We start from the raw sequence: 17,315 nt of genomic DNA, 5'->3' as shown, positions 1-17,315 counted from the left end.
ATAGCTTACTATAGTTTTGTTTTAGCTCATTTGTTTTTTTTTTGGGGGGGGGGGCTGCAGCAGTTTTATAATAGTTTATTTTGCCCTTCAAAATAGGTTTCAATTTGTTTGAATATTTCATAAAATTGAAATATTCAAACAAATAAATATATATATTTTTTATAATCCAACTTCTGAACCAAACAAGTTTATTTATATATATAACATCTATTGATCCCAACACTGGTATCCCTCAATGAAAAATTTAGTATTTGCTATTTTCAGCAGGAGGAAAAAAAAACCAAAGCTGAAACCCAGAAGTGGTCTTTAATGTAACGTTTGATTGTTTTTGGGTACCATGGCTTCCTGGTCCTCCTGAAATAGTGAGCCCGGGTCTATTATTCTTTAAAGGTGCCTATATGGAAGATGAGCAACCTTTTCCTAGGACCCTTGCTGAGGGACTGCTTAATTCTGACATTGCCTACACCAGCTCAAACATGAATAAAATTTGATATTGTTTATTTTAGTGTTTTTATAGCTTTATATTAAGTGTTTGTGTCATAGTAGAAGCTGAACCTCCTGTCCAGTACGATTTATTGAGTCCATTCCATCTCCAAGTAGTAAACTGGACTTCTTATGACTGTCTTAAAATGATATCTGTGTGACAATTTTCCATACATATAAGATTTTTTAGTATAGTTCTGTCAAGCGATTATCCCACCTGAGCTGTTTACCAAGCGACCTCCCTGACCGACGCTCTTCTTGCCGTGTCTTGTTAGATTAACTGTTGTGTCCACATTCTTCCTTAAATGTCAGACTGAACAGAGGCTGAGATGATCCGAGCAGGTTTTCTAACTTTCTCCTGCTTTAAACATCTCAACATTCTCCCTGCCGCCTTCCTGGCTCAACATGCTGCTGTTTGATCATTCATGTTCCCTAACAAACCTGAGGAACCTCCATAGAACAGCTTGATTTATACTGAGATTAAGTTACACACATTTGGAAACTGTTCACTAATTTGCTGATATTTTTAAATCAGTTTGTTGGAGCAGATTTTCTTTAGGGCTATCAGAGTATATATAAAAAAAAACAATGTTAGATGTTTATTTGTAAAAGAAAGCAACAAATAAACCCCTCTTCTGAACTGACGCTTACACCTCTAATATCAAACCAATGGTGTGAAATGTAGAAAGCAGACGAGGCAGATTATATTTTCATGTCTGCAGAACAAGTTCCTTGAATAAGTCTATTTTCAGAGGTTTTAAATTAAAGATTTATTCCTGATATCACACAAACAACATAGTATGATTAAAACTTCACTGAAACTGAAGATACTCAAACATACATGCACTAAAACTGGTGTGTTTTAAATCCTTAATCTAATATAGACCACAGAGATGAACACACAGCACAACATGTCATGTTCAATGATCTGGTTCATCTTCATTTATAAACATGTAACTAATTCACTCAAACTCATGTGCCTCCATGTGTGTATGTGCCGTGCGGCCGGCTGTCTGTGGCTGAAGTTTTTAAGTGTGTGAGGGGAGGTTCTGAGGAGGTTCTGCTGGCAGATTGTTTTGGCCTTCCACAGGAACTTTGACCTCTGTGATGTGAAGAAGAATGAGAATCTGTTAATAAGATCCAGAATCCACAGAACAAACTCAATCAGCTTATTGGGTGTCAATTATGAGGTTCACCTTCGGGTTTCTGTGTTTGTGGGTGAAACTGGAGCTCTCCGTTTGGACCAGCAGGGGCCTGGCCATTTCCAGCTGCCTGCTGTTCTTTTTGCCTTTGAGACATTTCTAGAACTGCCTGGAAATAAAAATAAAATAAGGCTTAAATTAACCCCCATTGGAGACTCCCACACCAGTTCTTCCTTTTGTAGTCTTTCACCTGCTGATACTCTCGTTTCTGCGCCTCCAGGGCTTTGCCTCTTTCCCTCAGCAGTTCCTGCTCCTGACGAAGAGTCTCTGCTTTCCTCTTCAGCTCCTCCTCTCTGTCTCTGAGCTCGGCTTCAAATCGCTGGAGCTCTTCCTCCGTGTACAACGGCTTAGCATCCAGCGTCTAAGAGAAACCGAAGACATTTACAACACATTAAAAAAAAAAAATATATATATATATATCCACAAAACAGATGTTTTCATGGGAGCAGCATCCCTTCCAGCCTCTTACCTCCCATTCTTTAGGGTTATTAAACTCCTTCTTCTCTGTGGATCTGAGGAACTCCTCCAGGCTGACGAGCCGATCTTTGTTTATGTCCACCTTTAAACATAGGGAGAGCGTCTGCATCAGTCAAAGCGAAACGAGACAAAATGAGGCAAAGCAGATGAACGAGACGAACATTTTTCATGACATGCTCCCTCATCCTCAGCCTTTCTTCCTCCATCTCCATCATGTCATCCTCTTCGTTCTTTGGATCGTAGACCTTCTCCAGCTAGATGTTAAAACACGTGAGCAGGGTTATTTTTATAATACAAATCATTGGATTCACAAAAAAAAGCTAAATAATTACATACCTCTTTGGTGAAGAGAGCCTCTAATTCCTGCTCGTCTAAAACTCCGTCTTCATTAGTATCTAAGTGAAGAAGACATAGAAAGAATTACTCAGACTGGATTTATAAGGGTTATGTAAAGAAGAAGAGCAGTTAAAAGGTTGAACTACCATGAAGTTTGAAGAACGTTTTAGGGTTGAACTCCTGAGGGTCTAATCCGTCCGTCTCTTCCCAAACCTCCCTCAGCTGAGCAACACTTCCCTGATCATCAGATAAATCCTAATTAATCCAGGAAACGTTTTGTAAAAGAATGTTTTCAACACAGAGGTCTCTCTCACATACCGGAGCGTTGACTTTAGGATGCTTGCGATGTTTCTCCTTCAGCTCCTGTATCCTTTTTTCCTCCTTCTCCCTCTTCTCCTGATCCAGGCCCTTTAGGTACTCCCTCCTCTCGTGCTCCTTCAGCATCTCGTAGCGTTTGAACTCCTCGTGCCTCTCTACATCGTAGTTCTCCAAGTCCTTGGTGGCCTGGATAAGGAAACGAGAAGCCAAATATGGGTCGGATGTGCTGAACATGGAACGAAGAAGGCAGGAGGCTGCTGCTGCAGCTTCTTACGGTTGAGATGAGCAGCTCCAGGTCTTTGGCCTCGAAGGTGTTTTGGTTATGTGGATCCAGGTGTTCGAACTGCTTCAGCAAAGAGGCGTGGTCCATCTGAAGACCTGCATGACATAAACGCGTCACCAAATGCACCTAAATGGTGTTCTGTAATACAAACTCTCCATTTTTTTTTATTTATCTTTTTTATTCTTTATTTCGAACATGCAAGAGAAAACATTGGAGAGAAAAACAACAAAAAGGTACACTTCTTTCCTATATTAATATACCTCTATTACATGTGCGAAAAGGAGTAGGAAGAAGTAAAACTTATGTACTCCTACCCCTTTAATTGTTGTATTTCTTCAATTTACAATATTTATAATTATGTTGCTATATATATAAATACATACCTACCTACACATATACGTACATACATAAATATGTATACACATATACCTTCATACATATATACAAATAAACAAAGCTTTCTACAATGCTTCTCTATACCTTTTGAAAATAATTTCTTTGTAAATTTTTTTGAAAACGAATATGTTTGGGCATTGCTTTAGGTTCTCATTTAGTTTGTTCCAAAATTTAACTCCGCAAATAGATAAACATAATCTTTTTCTTGTTGTTCTACATCTATTAGTCTTAAAATTTCCCCTTCCCCTTAAATCGTACCCTCCCTCCATTTCAGAGAACATCTTTTGTATATTTCCAGGCAATAGGCTATGTCTTACTTTGAACATGAATACTGCAATTTGGTATTCTATTAAGTCCTGGTATTTTAGCAATTTAGATTTTAGAAATAATGCGTTTGTATGATCCCGAAGTCCGGCGTTGTGAATGATTCTTATTGCTCTTTTTTTGCATTATGACTAGTGGCTGTAATGAGTGTTGATAAATGTTTCTCCAAACCTCTACACAGTAATTCAAATAAGGTAACAGTAGTGAGCAGTATAGGATGTGAAGTGCTTTGGAATCCAGAATGTACTTAGCTCTTGCAAGGACTGGAATACTTCTGGACAGTTTGGTTTTGAATTGTTTTATACATACTAATAAATGTTACATTTTGCCAACAGAAACTTACAATTTTCCTTTTGCTCTGTTTACAACAGAGCCCAACAATGGGTCATCAGATGTGTTGCCTGCTCCTCTGTGATGCAGATCGTTCATTAAATTGCATCGCAAAGGTGCCCTGTTTATTTGGGATCTGGTGACATCAATTCGAACTAAGGAACCAGTTTTTTTAGACGGTTTTAGATGTAAATAGCTCATCCAGATGAGAGTCCAGATTCATTATTGACTGAATGTGTTAATTAGCCAAATCAGATAAAAAGGTGGGATTACTCTTTTTTTTTTTTAGGGCTGTAAATCTATCTAGCACATTCAAACACCTGCTTCTACACTAATTTACATCAGATGCTTTGTAGCACAACAAAACCCACTGATGGAAAAGTTCTAACCTTTTTAGTATTCTGTAATCATAATTTGGTAATCATAATCATGGAGGCTCTCTTCACCAAAGAGGTTCGGAATTATTCAGCTTTTTTTTGTGAGTCCCTGCTCACATGTTTTAACATCTAGCTGGAGAAGGTCTATGACCCAAAAAACGAAGAGGATGACATGATGGAGATGGAGGAAGAAAGGCTGAGGATGAGGGAGCATGTCATGAAAAACTTTCCTAATCTTGGACCGGGTCTAATCCAAAGATTAGACCCTTAACCCCCATACTTCTCCCCGGGCGCTGCACAATGGCAGCCCACTGCTCCCAAAGTGGATGTGTTAAACGCAGAGACTTAATTTCTTTGCTCTGTACTTGTGTCAGCGTAATGACAATAAAAGCAAAATGCTCAAATTAAGATGAATCATCCTTTGTTTCACTTGAACAAAAAAAAAAAAAAGATGCAGCTACAGCAAAGGCAGGCCTTGTGACCTTCAAAGCAGGAATGCAAGTCAGGCTTTCTCAGAATCCCTGATTTACTGTGAGCGTTATCTGTGCGACATTCCAAAGGAGGTGTCGTTTCACACACAGAGGAGGGGTTTCTCTGCCAAAGTGAAGAACAGATTGGCTCCATCTTGGGAGAGTCGTTCTTCTCTATTAACAAGTAGAACGCCTGTGATATTTCACTCTGGTTTCTCTTTTAAGTCACGTGAATCTTACAATTTTACCGACACTAAATCGATCCTAGAATCCTTCGAAAGAAGCAAAAAAGAACATCACCCCCCTCAGCTTGTGCAAAATGAAACAGACATGGGTATGATCGACGCCATGCTTCTAACTAAAACAGCAGCTCAGAAAAACATGACATTGTTCAGAACAAAATGAAATCAGTAAAGATTTATGTGGAACTAGGTGTGTCTTCTATCCTTTCTAATAAAATCAGATGTATGGATGTAATTCTCTGTGGTTTTGTTCAATGTCTGCAAAGAAAAGCCACAACAGAATAAAACTAAGGGAATCATACCACAAACATGAAATTTTGCATTTAATAGAAGAACAAAAAAACATCTTGAACTTAAAATTAAAGAGATGAATAGAATAAATCTGATGTAAGAAGTGCAAGCTCCTAACAGCCGTTCAACGATGAATCAGAAGCTTTGGGGAAGCGAAGGGGATGTATTAGCAGTATAAATATACATGTTACCATTTAAAACAATGAAATAGGGATAAAACATGCTCTATATAATCACTGTAAAATTAACTACATTATTTTTCAAAGGGATCTACAGCAGAACAGATTTGTTATCATAGATGAGCACGAATGGTTGTTTGCGTTAAATAGTTGCTGTGCCTCCTGCTGTTAAGATAATTTTCATTCATTCAGATCTTTGATTGAGAGCCACTGAGAGAACAGATGCTCAGACGGGAGAGGCCTTTGCTGAGGTGGAATCGCTCCAAAGTATTTTGAAAGTCAGCCGATATGCAGATGGAGAACCTGAACCTTTAAAAATAAGGTTTTAAATCTGACCTAAAAGGTTTACTTGGAACTAGAGATCAATATAGGTTGTTTTCAAGGCCCATTAAAATTATTTTATATTTCATTAACGGTTAAAAAGTGTAAAACTGGCTGTATGGTTGGAAATGCAGTTAAAAACCACTTGATGTGCGCTGATGATATAGTGGTTTTTATTCCAAGCCCAGCTGGTCTTCAGAAGCAGCTTAATGTGTGTGGTAAGCAGTCAACTTTATGACGTTAAATTCAACTCATCAAAAAGTGTAATTTTATGTTTCACTGAAAAAGACAAATATAGGCCTTTCCCTAATTTTAAGCTCTCTGGGATTTTATCAGCATCGGTCATGTGCTAACAGCCTGTCTATCAGGTGATGAGGACACTTACCGTCAGGTCAAAATGCTATGTACGCTAGCTAATGTTCTACTTTAGAAATTTAAATTTTTATCTGATTAGTTGAACTGGACTTGTTTAGATCATATTCCACTTTACTGCATTTACTACACTTTACTTATGGTGCAATTATAAGATAAGATTGAAGGGGCTTATAATAATGGAGTAAGACGTTTGCTAAAGCAGACCAGCTGGAGCCGTGCCAGCAAACTGTGTGTGTTTGGGAATGTCATCTCTGTACTGGCTGTTTTATGTATATATTTATTTGCATTCCAAATGAGTCTAATAATAGAATTATCCTACTGTTGAATAACATTAAATATAGTGCAGCAAGATACATGTCTGTATATTGGAAACATTGGTATGACTGCCTTCTATAAGATTAGGAGTGTGTTGTAATTGTAATTTTATTCTTTTGATATTTTTATCTTATTTCATCTGTTCCATCCAGCCATCCAGCCAGCCAGCCAGCCCCTGTATGTGACTTTTTCAGCCATGTTTGAAGCAATATTGATTTTTCTTCTTCCATTTAAATGTAAAAAAAAAAAAGAGACGTTTATCTAAAAAAAAAAAAAAAAGTACAGACCCTACGAATACTTGGAGGCATCGGCAGATACCAGGAAAAAACACCAATATCTGCGCACGGTATTGGCTGACAGACATGTCAGTCTGCCTCTAGGGTTGTCAAAAGTATCGATACTAAAAAAGTATCAATACTGAAACGTTGTGTCCGGACACAATACTCATTTTCAAAAGTATCGATACAGTGCCACCACCAGTGGCACCTAAACAGTCATTCATCTAAAGTGCAGAATAGAGGAAAATGCACTTTCTGAACCTGTGTGATTGAATAATTCTGTGCACTTTTCAGTTTCAGACTTTTTTTTTGTAAGAGGTGCAGCTGCTGAGAATGATTTTTGTTTCTTAACTGGTTTGGCTAGTGTCTTGCTATCTGTGCAAAGCATAGCCAAGTAAGGAAAACTTCATTTTAATTTTGAAAGTTTTTTACCAAGCTTGCTTAATATTGTGCACAGCAAACAACCTTAAAATATTCTTCTTATTGTTTATTGTATTTATTTATTGTATTTCTATTATTAATGAAAATTTCTGTTGAATTTTGGAGTCTTTGTTTTTATCCTTGTGGTATCGAAAATGGTATCGAGTATCGAATATTTTCCTTAGTATCGGTATGAGTTGAAAAGTTTAGTATCGTGAAAACCCTATCTGCCTCTACTCATGACCACACAGATTCTCTTAATTAGAGTTTGGTATCAAATTTAGTACTTGTATTGGTATTGACCAAATGCCCCCGGTACCATCAAGTACATATAAATGTGTAAAATACACAGTACCATGTTTTGGTCCATAACTGCATCATCGCGACAGAGCAGGAGTGGAAGAATAGTTGATTCTCCACGGTGGACATGATTGCTGGAGCAGGAACATCATAATGTCAAAAGTAAATCATGGAAACTCACTCTGGGTGTTGGTGCTGTCCAGTTTGGCCCTCAGCAGCATCCTGAGGCGAGAAACTTCCTGCCTCTTCAGCTCATCCAGTCGGGTCCTGACGTGATGACCAACCAAGTCCAGCTCCTTACTGAGACGCCCGTTCTGGCAGAAAGCAGCAAACAACCAGCTGAATATGGCTTTAACAGTTTGAGGAACCATGTTAGTCAAAACTGTCATTTCTAAATTAATGGGGCCTAAAGAAAGTTGACCAGATCTTTACAAGCTAAACTCAAAGCCTTATAAACAACAAGCTCAATAGTTATAAACACTTAAAAATAAAAACAATGAATTAGCATCCATTTGGTTTAGAAAATTGTATAAAAATAAAACCCAGACCAATGGATATTTAGGTTTACATATAGATTTGCATCTCAATTTCAAAACTCATATCCAAAAAATTCGTAATAGGATTAAGTTTAGCAAACTTCATATTCATTAGAGATTTTCTTTCAACTGAAGCTGCTAAATCATACTTTTTTTTCCATGATTTTATCCCATATAACATATTGTCTAATAAGTTGGTCCAATACTCACTCTACTACAATAAAACCATTAGAAACATTATATAAACAAGCATTAAAAATACTGGATAAAAAAACCATACCATTACCACCACTGTAGTATTCTGAGGAAATATCAGTTACTTACCTGGAACAATCTTATCAAGTTCAAAAACATCTGTTTAATTTATAAAATCAGACATGGTTTAGCACCACCTCCTCTATGTGACTTTGTACAGTTCAGATCCAGTGAGGTCAGGGTAACCAGAGGGGCAGTGAGGGAAGATTGCATCATCCCCCGGAGAAAAAAAGCCTTTGGTCAGGCTGTCTTCTCCGAAAGAGCATCTCAGCAATGGAACACAGTGCCAGAAACCATCAGAGACTCTTTGTCATTCTCTTCATTCAAAAAGAATGCAAAAAAATGGCTTGTAGAGAGCTAAATTTGTAGGCACTAAGGTTTTCTGTGTGTATTTAAATAATTTTACAATTAATTTTTAAGTATTTTACATTAATTGTATTTCTTAACCATAATGTTTTTTTATGTAATTGGTATTGTAATTTTATCTTGTGATTTTATACTTGTGTTTATTTTAAGGTTGCCTTTTTTTATACCTGGCTGGGGGACTACTGATGAAAATTAGCACTCCTTAGCTAACTTGGGTATTTTTACATTGTTTTAATGTTGATTAATGTACACTGTCCCCTTTCAAATAAACAATAAATGAAATGAAATGGAACAATGTCTGTTTGAAAAGAGGGACCAAATTACAATGCAAAGAATGATTTTAGTTCAACAGCACAAAGGCTGTGTAACTGTTAAGCACGGTGGTGGAAGGCTCATGGTTTGGGATCAGGGGCAATTATTAAGCTTTCCTTTATTCTCGTGTCAAATGTGAGACCATCTTACAGAGAGCTGAAACTTAGCCCAATGGGGAGCTACTGACCTTGATGTCCTCTGTGTTTGCCGTCTGCAGTTTCTCTCTGAAGTGAGGGTCGGTCTCTAAGACGTCTATCACCTCTCTCAGGTACCGGTCGTAATACAGACCCGTGTCCTGCAAACGGCACACATTAAAGCTCAGGTTCAAATAAAGAGAAGCCAAATTAAAAGATCCCATCAGGACATCAGATCGTTCACCATGTTCTCCTCCTGCACTTCCTGTTTGGGCTCGCCTCCATTACGATCGATGGGAACTGACCACACCACTGTAGGGATGAACAGAAGCAGCAGCCAACCAGTTATCGAGGTCATCCTCCTGTAACAGAAGGAAACAATCTTTTTGGGGGGTTTTTAAAACAGCAATGAATGCAACAGAGTGTGAAGCACATTTTCATTTTCAGCTCAAGACCTTTTAAGAAATCCAGGGAAACTTTCCACACTAGTTTTATTCCAAAACAATGAGCCAAATAAGATTTTTATTATTGTAAATCAGCAGATAGTACAACTCATACCTCCCTTTAAAATCACTTTTAATCAGACTCTAGATTAAGTCGTCATCCCAGCAGATAAAAGTGCAAAGTGAGTCCGATCTTCTCGTTATCAGGCTTCTCTCCTGTCTTGAAGCAGCTCCCAGTTTTTTTGGAAGATTAAATTAGGACTGCAACTAACGATTATTTTGCAAATTGATTAATCTGCTGATTTTATTTTTTATTAATATATTAATGATTGGATAGCAAATGATTCCTTAAAGAAGACTTTTTCCGAAATTAAACCAGATGAAAATCAAACTTTTTCACTTGAGGAGTTCTAGATAGAGCATATTGACAGACAATCTGTTCTTTTGATATAATTACTGCTCTAAGTGAGTCACTCTGTCAGCTAAAGGCATGTTTTAGAGTCTATATACCCCAGTTAAGCATTAATCGATTACTAAATTTGTTGACGATTATTTCAATAATCAGTTTAACCACAATTAATCTGATTATTTCAGCCCTAGATTACATCAAAGTAAACATTTGACACAGTCATAATTTTTCTTATGACTAGATAGATATGAAATGATACGCCTTTATTTAGTGGCATGCAAACTCGTTAGCAATATGTATGGGTATTCATTGATATTCTGTCCTTGCTGCTATAATGAAACTGAAATCAGTCTAATAAACTGAGCATGTCATCATATGGAATCAGCTCTTTCTCAAACACCTGGATGTTTGGTACAATTCAACAAAATTTCCACAAAAGTAACTCCATATCATGATGCTGTCACCACCATGTTTTAATGTGGATACAGTGTTCCTTGGGTGATGTGGTGATTTTATGTCAAACAAAGGTTTAAGTTTGTTTTTTTTCATCAGAACATATTTTAGCAATCACAATGTTTTGGAAGAAACTAAAGGGTTTGTGACCGACCTTCTTGGTCTCAATATATTTAGATCAGAAAGGTGTTTTTTTGTGTGCAGTAAGATCATTTGTTTTATACAACTGTTTAAGTATGTAGGCAAGTACATAAATGAACATGAACTAATTCTACCACTGAGTCACTTTGATTCTACAATGGAGCTTCAGCTGCAATATTTGTGCGATTTCTGTTTTTTAACTTACTTTCAGACATCTAATTATTAGTTAGACCTACTTTCCCCAGGAGCTGAGCTGATTTATTCTTTTTATTACATCTCTCTTCTGTTTGTTTTCTTCTAAATGAATTGGGCAGCATATATTTCACATTAAAATGGACAAAATTACTCATGAACATCTCCCATTTTAAGAAAATAACCTGTAACTTCACTGTTTCACATTGTAGTGCCACTAAACTCAAAGTACAAATGCACTAACTCCCCCTGATCTTACTACAACTAGTACATTCGGGAAAAATGTAAAAGGCAGCATGAGTCACACAATTTGTATAAACAACAAATGTTGCTTTCAGGGTTTGGCTAAGCAGCTAAAGAGGAAAACACGGATGTTCCAGTGAGGCAGGAAATAAAACAAACACGGAGGGTTTACACAAACAGAAACTGGTGTAATTGTGAATTTAAAGAGTAGTAAATACATCATCCGTGCTTTTTAAAACTAATTTAAAACTGATAATTCTCACAATTTTATGGCTGGAACGACCAGTGCTAGTAGCAGAAAGATGTAGAAACGTCTAGCATTGTCAACCTGCGTAACCTTATTTAGCAACCTTTTTATGGAAAATATACATGTAATTTTAACATAGAATAGAGCTTCAATTAAAGATAATAGCGGGCATCGTTAATAAATACACTAAAACCCTTATATCTTACCGCAGGTGGAGTTTTAAAATCCACGAATCTGTTTTTGCCCCGGAAATGAACCACGTCACGCGAATGCAGCACGGTTTCAACATACCATCTTCACGTAAACTCGGAAACAACAGCTTCAGCACTTATTTACAAAGGTACACGTCCGTGATATTTGAAGAGCGTCACGTTATTGATGGAAAATGTATTTAAAACCGGGATTAAATTCTACTAGTGATCAAAGAATCACAATATGTTATCCTGCATTTTGTCAAAGCCGGGTTGCCTAATTTAACTGACATTGACTTTCAGAATAACGGATACACCATTATAACGCAAAGGCATCACCACTTTTCCCCAAATAGGAAGTATGGAAAGCTGACTGTGTATTTAAATTTGAATAAAAATCAAAACAATTATTATGCGAGATGCATCAAAAGTGTATCTTTAAAAAGTTATTGCATAGATAAGTAAAACTAACCCCTTTAAAACAGAAAGAGCATGCATAAGCAATACTGCTTATATCAGCTCATTATTCTGATGGACTGAGGCAGAAACCTTGCAGCAGTCTGGTTGTTCTGTTTTGATATTGTTGCAAAGTTGTTTTTTTGAAAATATTTCTAAAGCTTTATGGTATGAGGAGCTCTACTCCTGTCGAGGCTTTAAAACAAATCTTGGATAGAGAATAGAGACAACACCATTATCCTTAGAGCTTTTCTTCCATGTCAGAATTTTTCTGTATTATTCTTTTGCTATTGCAACATCACTATATTCCTGGATTCATGATGTCAAAAGTAATTGTCCTCCATTAACTTACTGTTTTAAAAATATATTTATTAACATTTTAATTCAATTAAAAGGCATTAAATTAAGTCAAATTGTAATAAATTAACACCAAAGAAGAGTGAACAATTGCACATGATGATAAATAAAGAATAAATATGGAACATTGAAACAAAAGCAAAGCTTACAAACAGTTAACAGACAGATAATTATGTATGGCACATGGTGCATGCATTGTTCACAAATAAATTAGGCACAAAATAAATTAAGAAGTTATATTAAAACATGTTAAGGTAATAATGAATTTATATCAGTTTGACTGATGTATTTAAAAAGGTTTGTGTGATAAAATGCTTAGAAATCAATCTCTCTCATGTCTGTTGGAGTCCCTGGCCTTTCGTTCTCCACCTCCTCATCCTTCTCAGTGGGGCTCTGCTGCAGCCCGCTGCTCAGCCGCTGCCTGAGGGCAAATTCTATCATGTCGCTGTAGCACTGCAGCACAGCCTGGAAGGTAAGAGAAACAAAAAGCATTAGTTTTGCAATCCATGAACATCAGCACCTTTATACAGTAAAAGGGGGCCTTTACCAAATCTGTCTGGCACAGCTCAGCCAACATCTCACTCATGACAGCCAGCTGAGCAGGCCCCTTGCTGCCTAGACCTCGCAGTGCACAGTTCAATGATGCTGCAGCAACAAGTGAGGGGGGGGCTCCAAGAAAACGGGAGTCACAGACACACAGGGCAGCCAGTGTGTCGCTGTGCCGCCTCAGAGTGGCCAACAGCTCCTGCTCAGATTCTCCTCGTTCCTCCATGGAGGCGAGAAAATGTGGGAGGAAGTCCTGAGGAGTCACTGCGGCGGTGTCCCACCGGAGGGTGGCCAAGATGATACGCTCCATTTCCTGAGGAAGAGAACAGAATAAGTCAATCAGTCAATGCTGCCAAGAATAAAACAAAGTGATTCACATAGCTTCAAATCAAACAGAGGAAATCAGGTTTCTGTTTTTACTGCTAGATGCAGATTGTTAGATATGAATTCAAAGTGAATAAACCTCACAGGGGCAAATCCAGGGACGCAGTAAGGGGGCCTGCATGTTGAGACAGTTTATTATCATTAATATCTATAAAAAAATTCTCCTTTATACAGAACTGAACCAGATCACAGGGTTTTTGTAAAAATTGTAATTTTTGAAGCAAATAATTGACTTGCAGGGAATTAATAATCCACTCATAAAAGCACTTCATCCATATTTAAAGATGTATCTAATTTTATTACATAAAAAAAATACCATTTACTTTATTCTTTAGATAATTTCAACAAAAACCTATTAAATAAACCTTGCATGTTTCATAATAATCTGTATAATATACTTTAAAGGTTTACTTATTTAGTATAAATAAGCAAATACGTATACTTACTCAAAAGTAATACTGAGTGTATTTATTTAAAACACATCAAGTTTATTATTTGAATCAAATTGTTTGTATAAAGATAACCTGATTATTATAGAAGTCATAAAATAAACATTTTGCTTTTGAAATGAATACATTCATCAGTATTCATTTTGAATAAGTACACTTTATTAATTCTAAACACATAAACCTAATACTTATGTGTTTATATAAAAAAGATAGATTAAAATACTAAATATGCACTGTGTATTTAATAATTTTGTAAAAAAAAAAAAATAAAAAACATCTAAAAAGAGTAAATTGGAATTCGTTATGCAAAAAAAATTATATAAAATTTGGTTGGGATATGTTTGTGAGTTATACTCCAGTAAACCCAAATAGATGGGGCGTGTTGGACATGCTTTTCTAAAGTGCATTCTTCAGAGTTACGGCTGCTGGGTTGCAGATATTTAAAGTCAAAAAGAGAGGTGAAAAAATTAAAGTAGTGTTCAAAGTAAAGGCCTGCTGCGCTATGATGACCACAAATGCTGTAAAGACAAAACTAAAACCCGTAAAAGACGCTGAAGAAAGGTGTAAACTAGATTTACAGTGAATCTAGTAAAAACCATCAAAGCATCAAAGACTTGTGCAATGTTTGGTTTTAAGAGGAGAAAAGAAGCCCGAAGTTATCTGCAGTTATTAAAAAATTGGAACATAAATACATGAGGCCACACATTCACAAAGAAGCCTCTGCAAAGTCCTGTTGGTGATAGAAACCAGAAGTGAAACATTTCATCAACGGATTAAAGTCTTTGATTTGGGTTTCAGGGCTGCTGAGAGTTAAACAGCGGATCTATAAACACCTAAATGGTATAATTCCCACCACGTATGGTTTGCCCTGTAAATAAAAACTCCATAGCCACCCCTGCTGCTCATGGACATGTCTGTGAAATCACAGAGAATAAACTGCACACTTGGAAAAGGTTCCTTCAAACCATAAACCTACTTGCAAGTTTGAAAGCTGGAAGCTGTAGTCGGCCGCCGCACAGAGGGCATCTGCGGTGACCGTGTCACACTCTGTGAGTTTGGAGGCAATCAGGATGCATCCAGCAGCCAGGCAGTATGGTGATACAGGCAGGGACAGATATGCAGACAGGTACCTGTCCATCAGGGAGGCAGACAGAGGGAAGACTGCTTCATCGCATCCACAGTCACAGCAAACCTGCAGAGCAGGAAATAAAGGTGTCTCAGTTGCATGAATTTAACAACTTTCTCTCAACTGTGAGAAGAAGCGGGAACATCAGAGGGTTACCCACCTCCAGGGCCCATTTGGCCAGCTCCTCCCTGCGTTCTGGATCCCTCTGGATGAGGGTGATGTAGAGCAAGGAGGGCATGTATCTCTCCTCCACATGGAGCAGCCTCTGGATCACACGATGCCCCGACACTGAGGGGTCCCAGGCGGCCCGTAGCTGAGGGGAACCCCGAGTGTTGCTCTGGCCTTGTGGTTCGCTCTGTTCCAGTTCTTGGCTCTGATCCTCCTCCGTCTCCTCACACCAAAGAGAAACAGGAAATCCTCCGTCCATCTGCCGGGGATGCTCTTCCAAGAGGTAAAGAAAGGGATTTGTCTCTGCTCTGATGACACTTGAGGAGGATGGAAGTTTGGAGAGCTGGTTAATCCCCACAGATGTGACAGGTCTTCATCTCTCCTCACTTTTCTTCCAGAGTTTTATACCAGCAGGGAGGCTGAAAAAAAAAAAAAAACTGAAAAAAGTGGGAGTGACCCATAAGGAAGAGAAAAAACACCACAGAAAGGAGGCGGGACTCACATGAGCCACAATAATAATAGGAGGAAACAATAAGGTCTGCTCAACAGGTGGGGAGAGGGAGATAGAGATGGAGAGCAAGGGGAGGAGCAAAGACGAGCAGACAAGAGAGGGAGTGGACCTCAGGGACCGAGGAACAGCTTGTCGTCGACAGTGAAAGAGAGAAGGAAGGGAAAGAAAAGAAAAGGTCATCTTCAGACTCTGACAATGGGCATGGATGACAAAAGGTGCTGGGTGTTTATTTACAACGTGAAGAAGAGGCAGAATATGTAAAACGCTGGAGGGAATGATGGACGTCTCAGCAGGCTGCCGGACAAAGTCACTCAGCTTCAGATGATTTTTAATTTCCTAAATCTTCTCAGAAATCTCTACCAAGCAAACAAATATAATTTACTACCACTTTCACTCTTTAAACATTTTTGTTGCTTTTAGTTTTTCGGTGTGAAAAAGAAATGCAGTTAGAGGAGAAAATGTCAAATAATAATTTTTTTAATGGCTTTTTTTCCCAATTTTACTGAGCAGCAGGCTACCACTTTGTTTCTTTAAGTCAATTCAAATCTCAATATATAAAGACATCTTGAGGAGTACCTCAAGGCTGCAGCCTCGGCCCCCTTCAATTAAAATGCTTCCATATCAGTTTACATTGTATTAATGAATTTCTTCCTATATTGACATGCTAGAAAAAAACTTTTTGGGGCAGCTGGAGAACGTATTTCCAAAGAAATTCTGGCACAGAATGCATCGTTTTCTGGACGTAATCATACAGGCCTTACGGGCCATCAAAGACTTGTTTACTCATATTCCTTGAACTTAATCAAAACAAGAGGAAGCAGTGTGTCGTTTTAATGCTCCTCAGCCGTAGATCTAGTTTACAAAACATTGTGATGAAATTATTAGCCGCCTTAAACTATAATATTCTAGTTAAAGCATAAGTTTATTTTTAGGAATGTCCTGATCCGATACTGATATCAAAATTCTGATTTCAACCAATCGATGAATATTGGAATATATCAGCTTTCATTTAAGGTGTCAGATATTAGAATGCTCATTAAAACACTCTATTAGTTTATCTAATCATTGCTCAAAAATAAATTGGTCTGTCGTTTTCATACATGTATGTATCGGTGAATATTTAAAGCTGCAGTATTGGCATTGCATCAGAAAGGAAAAAGCTTTGTTCGAACGTCCCTTTTTTATTTATTTAATTTCGATTTCATTCAGTTTTTTATTATTGTTTCGAAAAAATATGTCACAGCTTCTTTATCAACCTTTAAAATGAGTTATTATCTAAGAAGAAATTAATCATTAACTAAAGAATAAATATCTTTAATTCGTGCAATCGAGTAAAATCGCACTGGCTTAAAGGGGAACACCGTTTTTTTTACATTGGCCCCTTGATTTTATTACATCATGTTCTTCTCAACTAATATGACTTTTGTGTCATTTGGAGCTGTTCTCAAGATATTCGGTTTAGTTCTATCCAAGTAACGTCTTCTTGGTCTTCCTATGGGCAGCGAGTTGAAGGCACAAACTAAACTGTTCATAATTTATTCTTTATGGTACGCCAGCATTCATAACATCTAGGCGAACACATGCAAATATAATACAAAAGTGACAGACTGCTGCACCCTAAATGCACCAGCACAAGTTATCACAGATCCTTCCTCGCAGCAGCTGTAAGACTTTATTAA

The 17,315-nt window shown here is 37.5% G+C and overlaps 2 protein-coding genes across 2 annotated transcripts; both read right to left on the bottom strand.

Moving 5' to 3' along the window:
* Positions 1-430: 430 nt before the first annotated feature.
* On the bottom strand, positions 431-11,774 carry LOC107096353 (nucleobindin-2-like). The gene is made up of 13 exons (XM_015392967.1): positions 11,655-11,774; positions 9,565-9,682; positions 9,374-9,481; positions 7,899-8,031; positions 3,091-3,194; positions 2,817-3,002; positions 2,645-2,735; positions 2,499-2,557; positions 2,324-2,416; positions 2,155-2,244; positions 1,876-2,046; positions 1,680-1,794; positions 431-1,585 (listed from the first exon to the last, which is right to left on the bottom strand). Exons 1-13 carry the CDS (start codon positions 11,735-11,737, stop codon positions 1,512-1,514), a joined length of 1,425 nt encoding a protein of 474 aa, XP_015248453.1. The 5' UTR covers positions 11,738-11,774; the 3' UTR covers positions 431-1,511.
* A 743-nt stretch (positions 11,775-12,517) lies between these two features.
* LOC107096865 (G1/S-specific cyclin-D2-like) lies at positions 12,518-15,515 on the bottom strand. The gene is made up of 4 exons (XM_015393747.1): positions 15,118-15,515; positions 14,808-15,023; positions 13,000-13,311; positions 12,518-12,917 (listed from the first exon to the last, which is right to left on the bottom strand). Exons 1-4 carry the CDS (start codon positions 15,382-15,384, stop codon positions 12,768-12,770), a joined length of 945 nt encoding a protein of 314 aa, XP_015249233.1. The 5' UTR covers positions 15,385-15,515; the 3' UTR covers positions 12,518-12,767.
* Positions 15,516-17,315: the final 1,800 nt, after the last annotated feature.

The sequence above is a fragment of the Cyprinodon variegatus genome, unplaced genomic scaffold, assembly GCF_000732505.1.
Source record: "Cyprinodon variegatus isolate N-32 unplaced genomic scaffold, C_variegatus-1.0 Scaffold24, whole genome shotgun sequence".
Classification (NCBI taxonomy): Eukaryota; Metazoa; Chordata; class Actinopteri; order Cyprinodontiformes; family Cyprinodontidae; genus Cyprinodon; species Cyprinodon variegatus.
The sequence above is the reverse complement of the archived record's forward strand: the minus strand, read 5'-3'. Positions and strand labels throughout refer to the sequence as shown.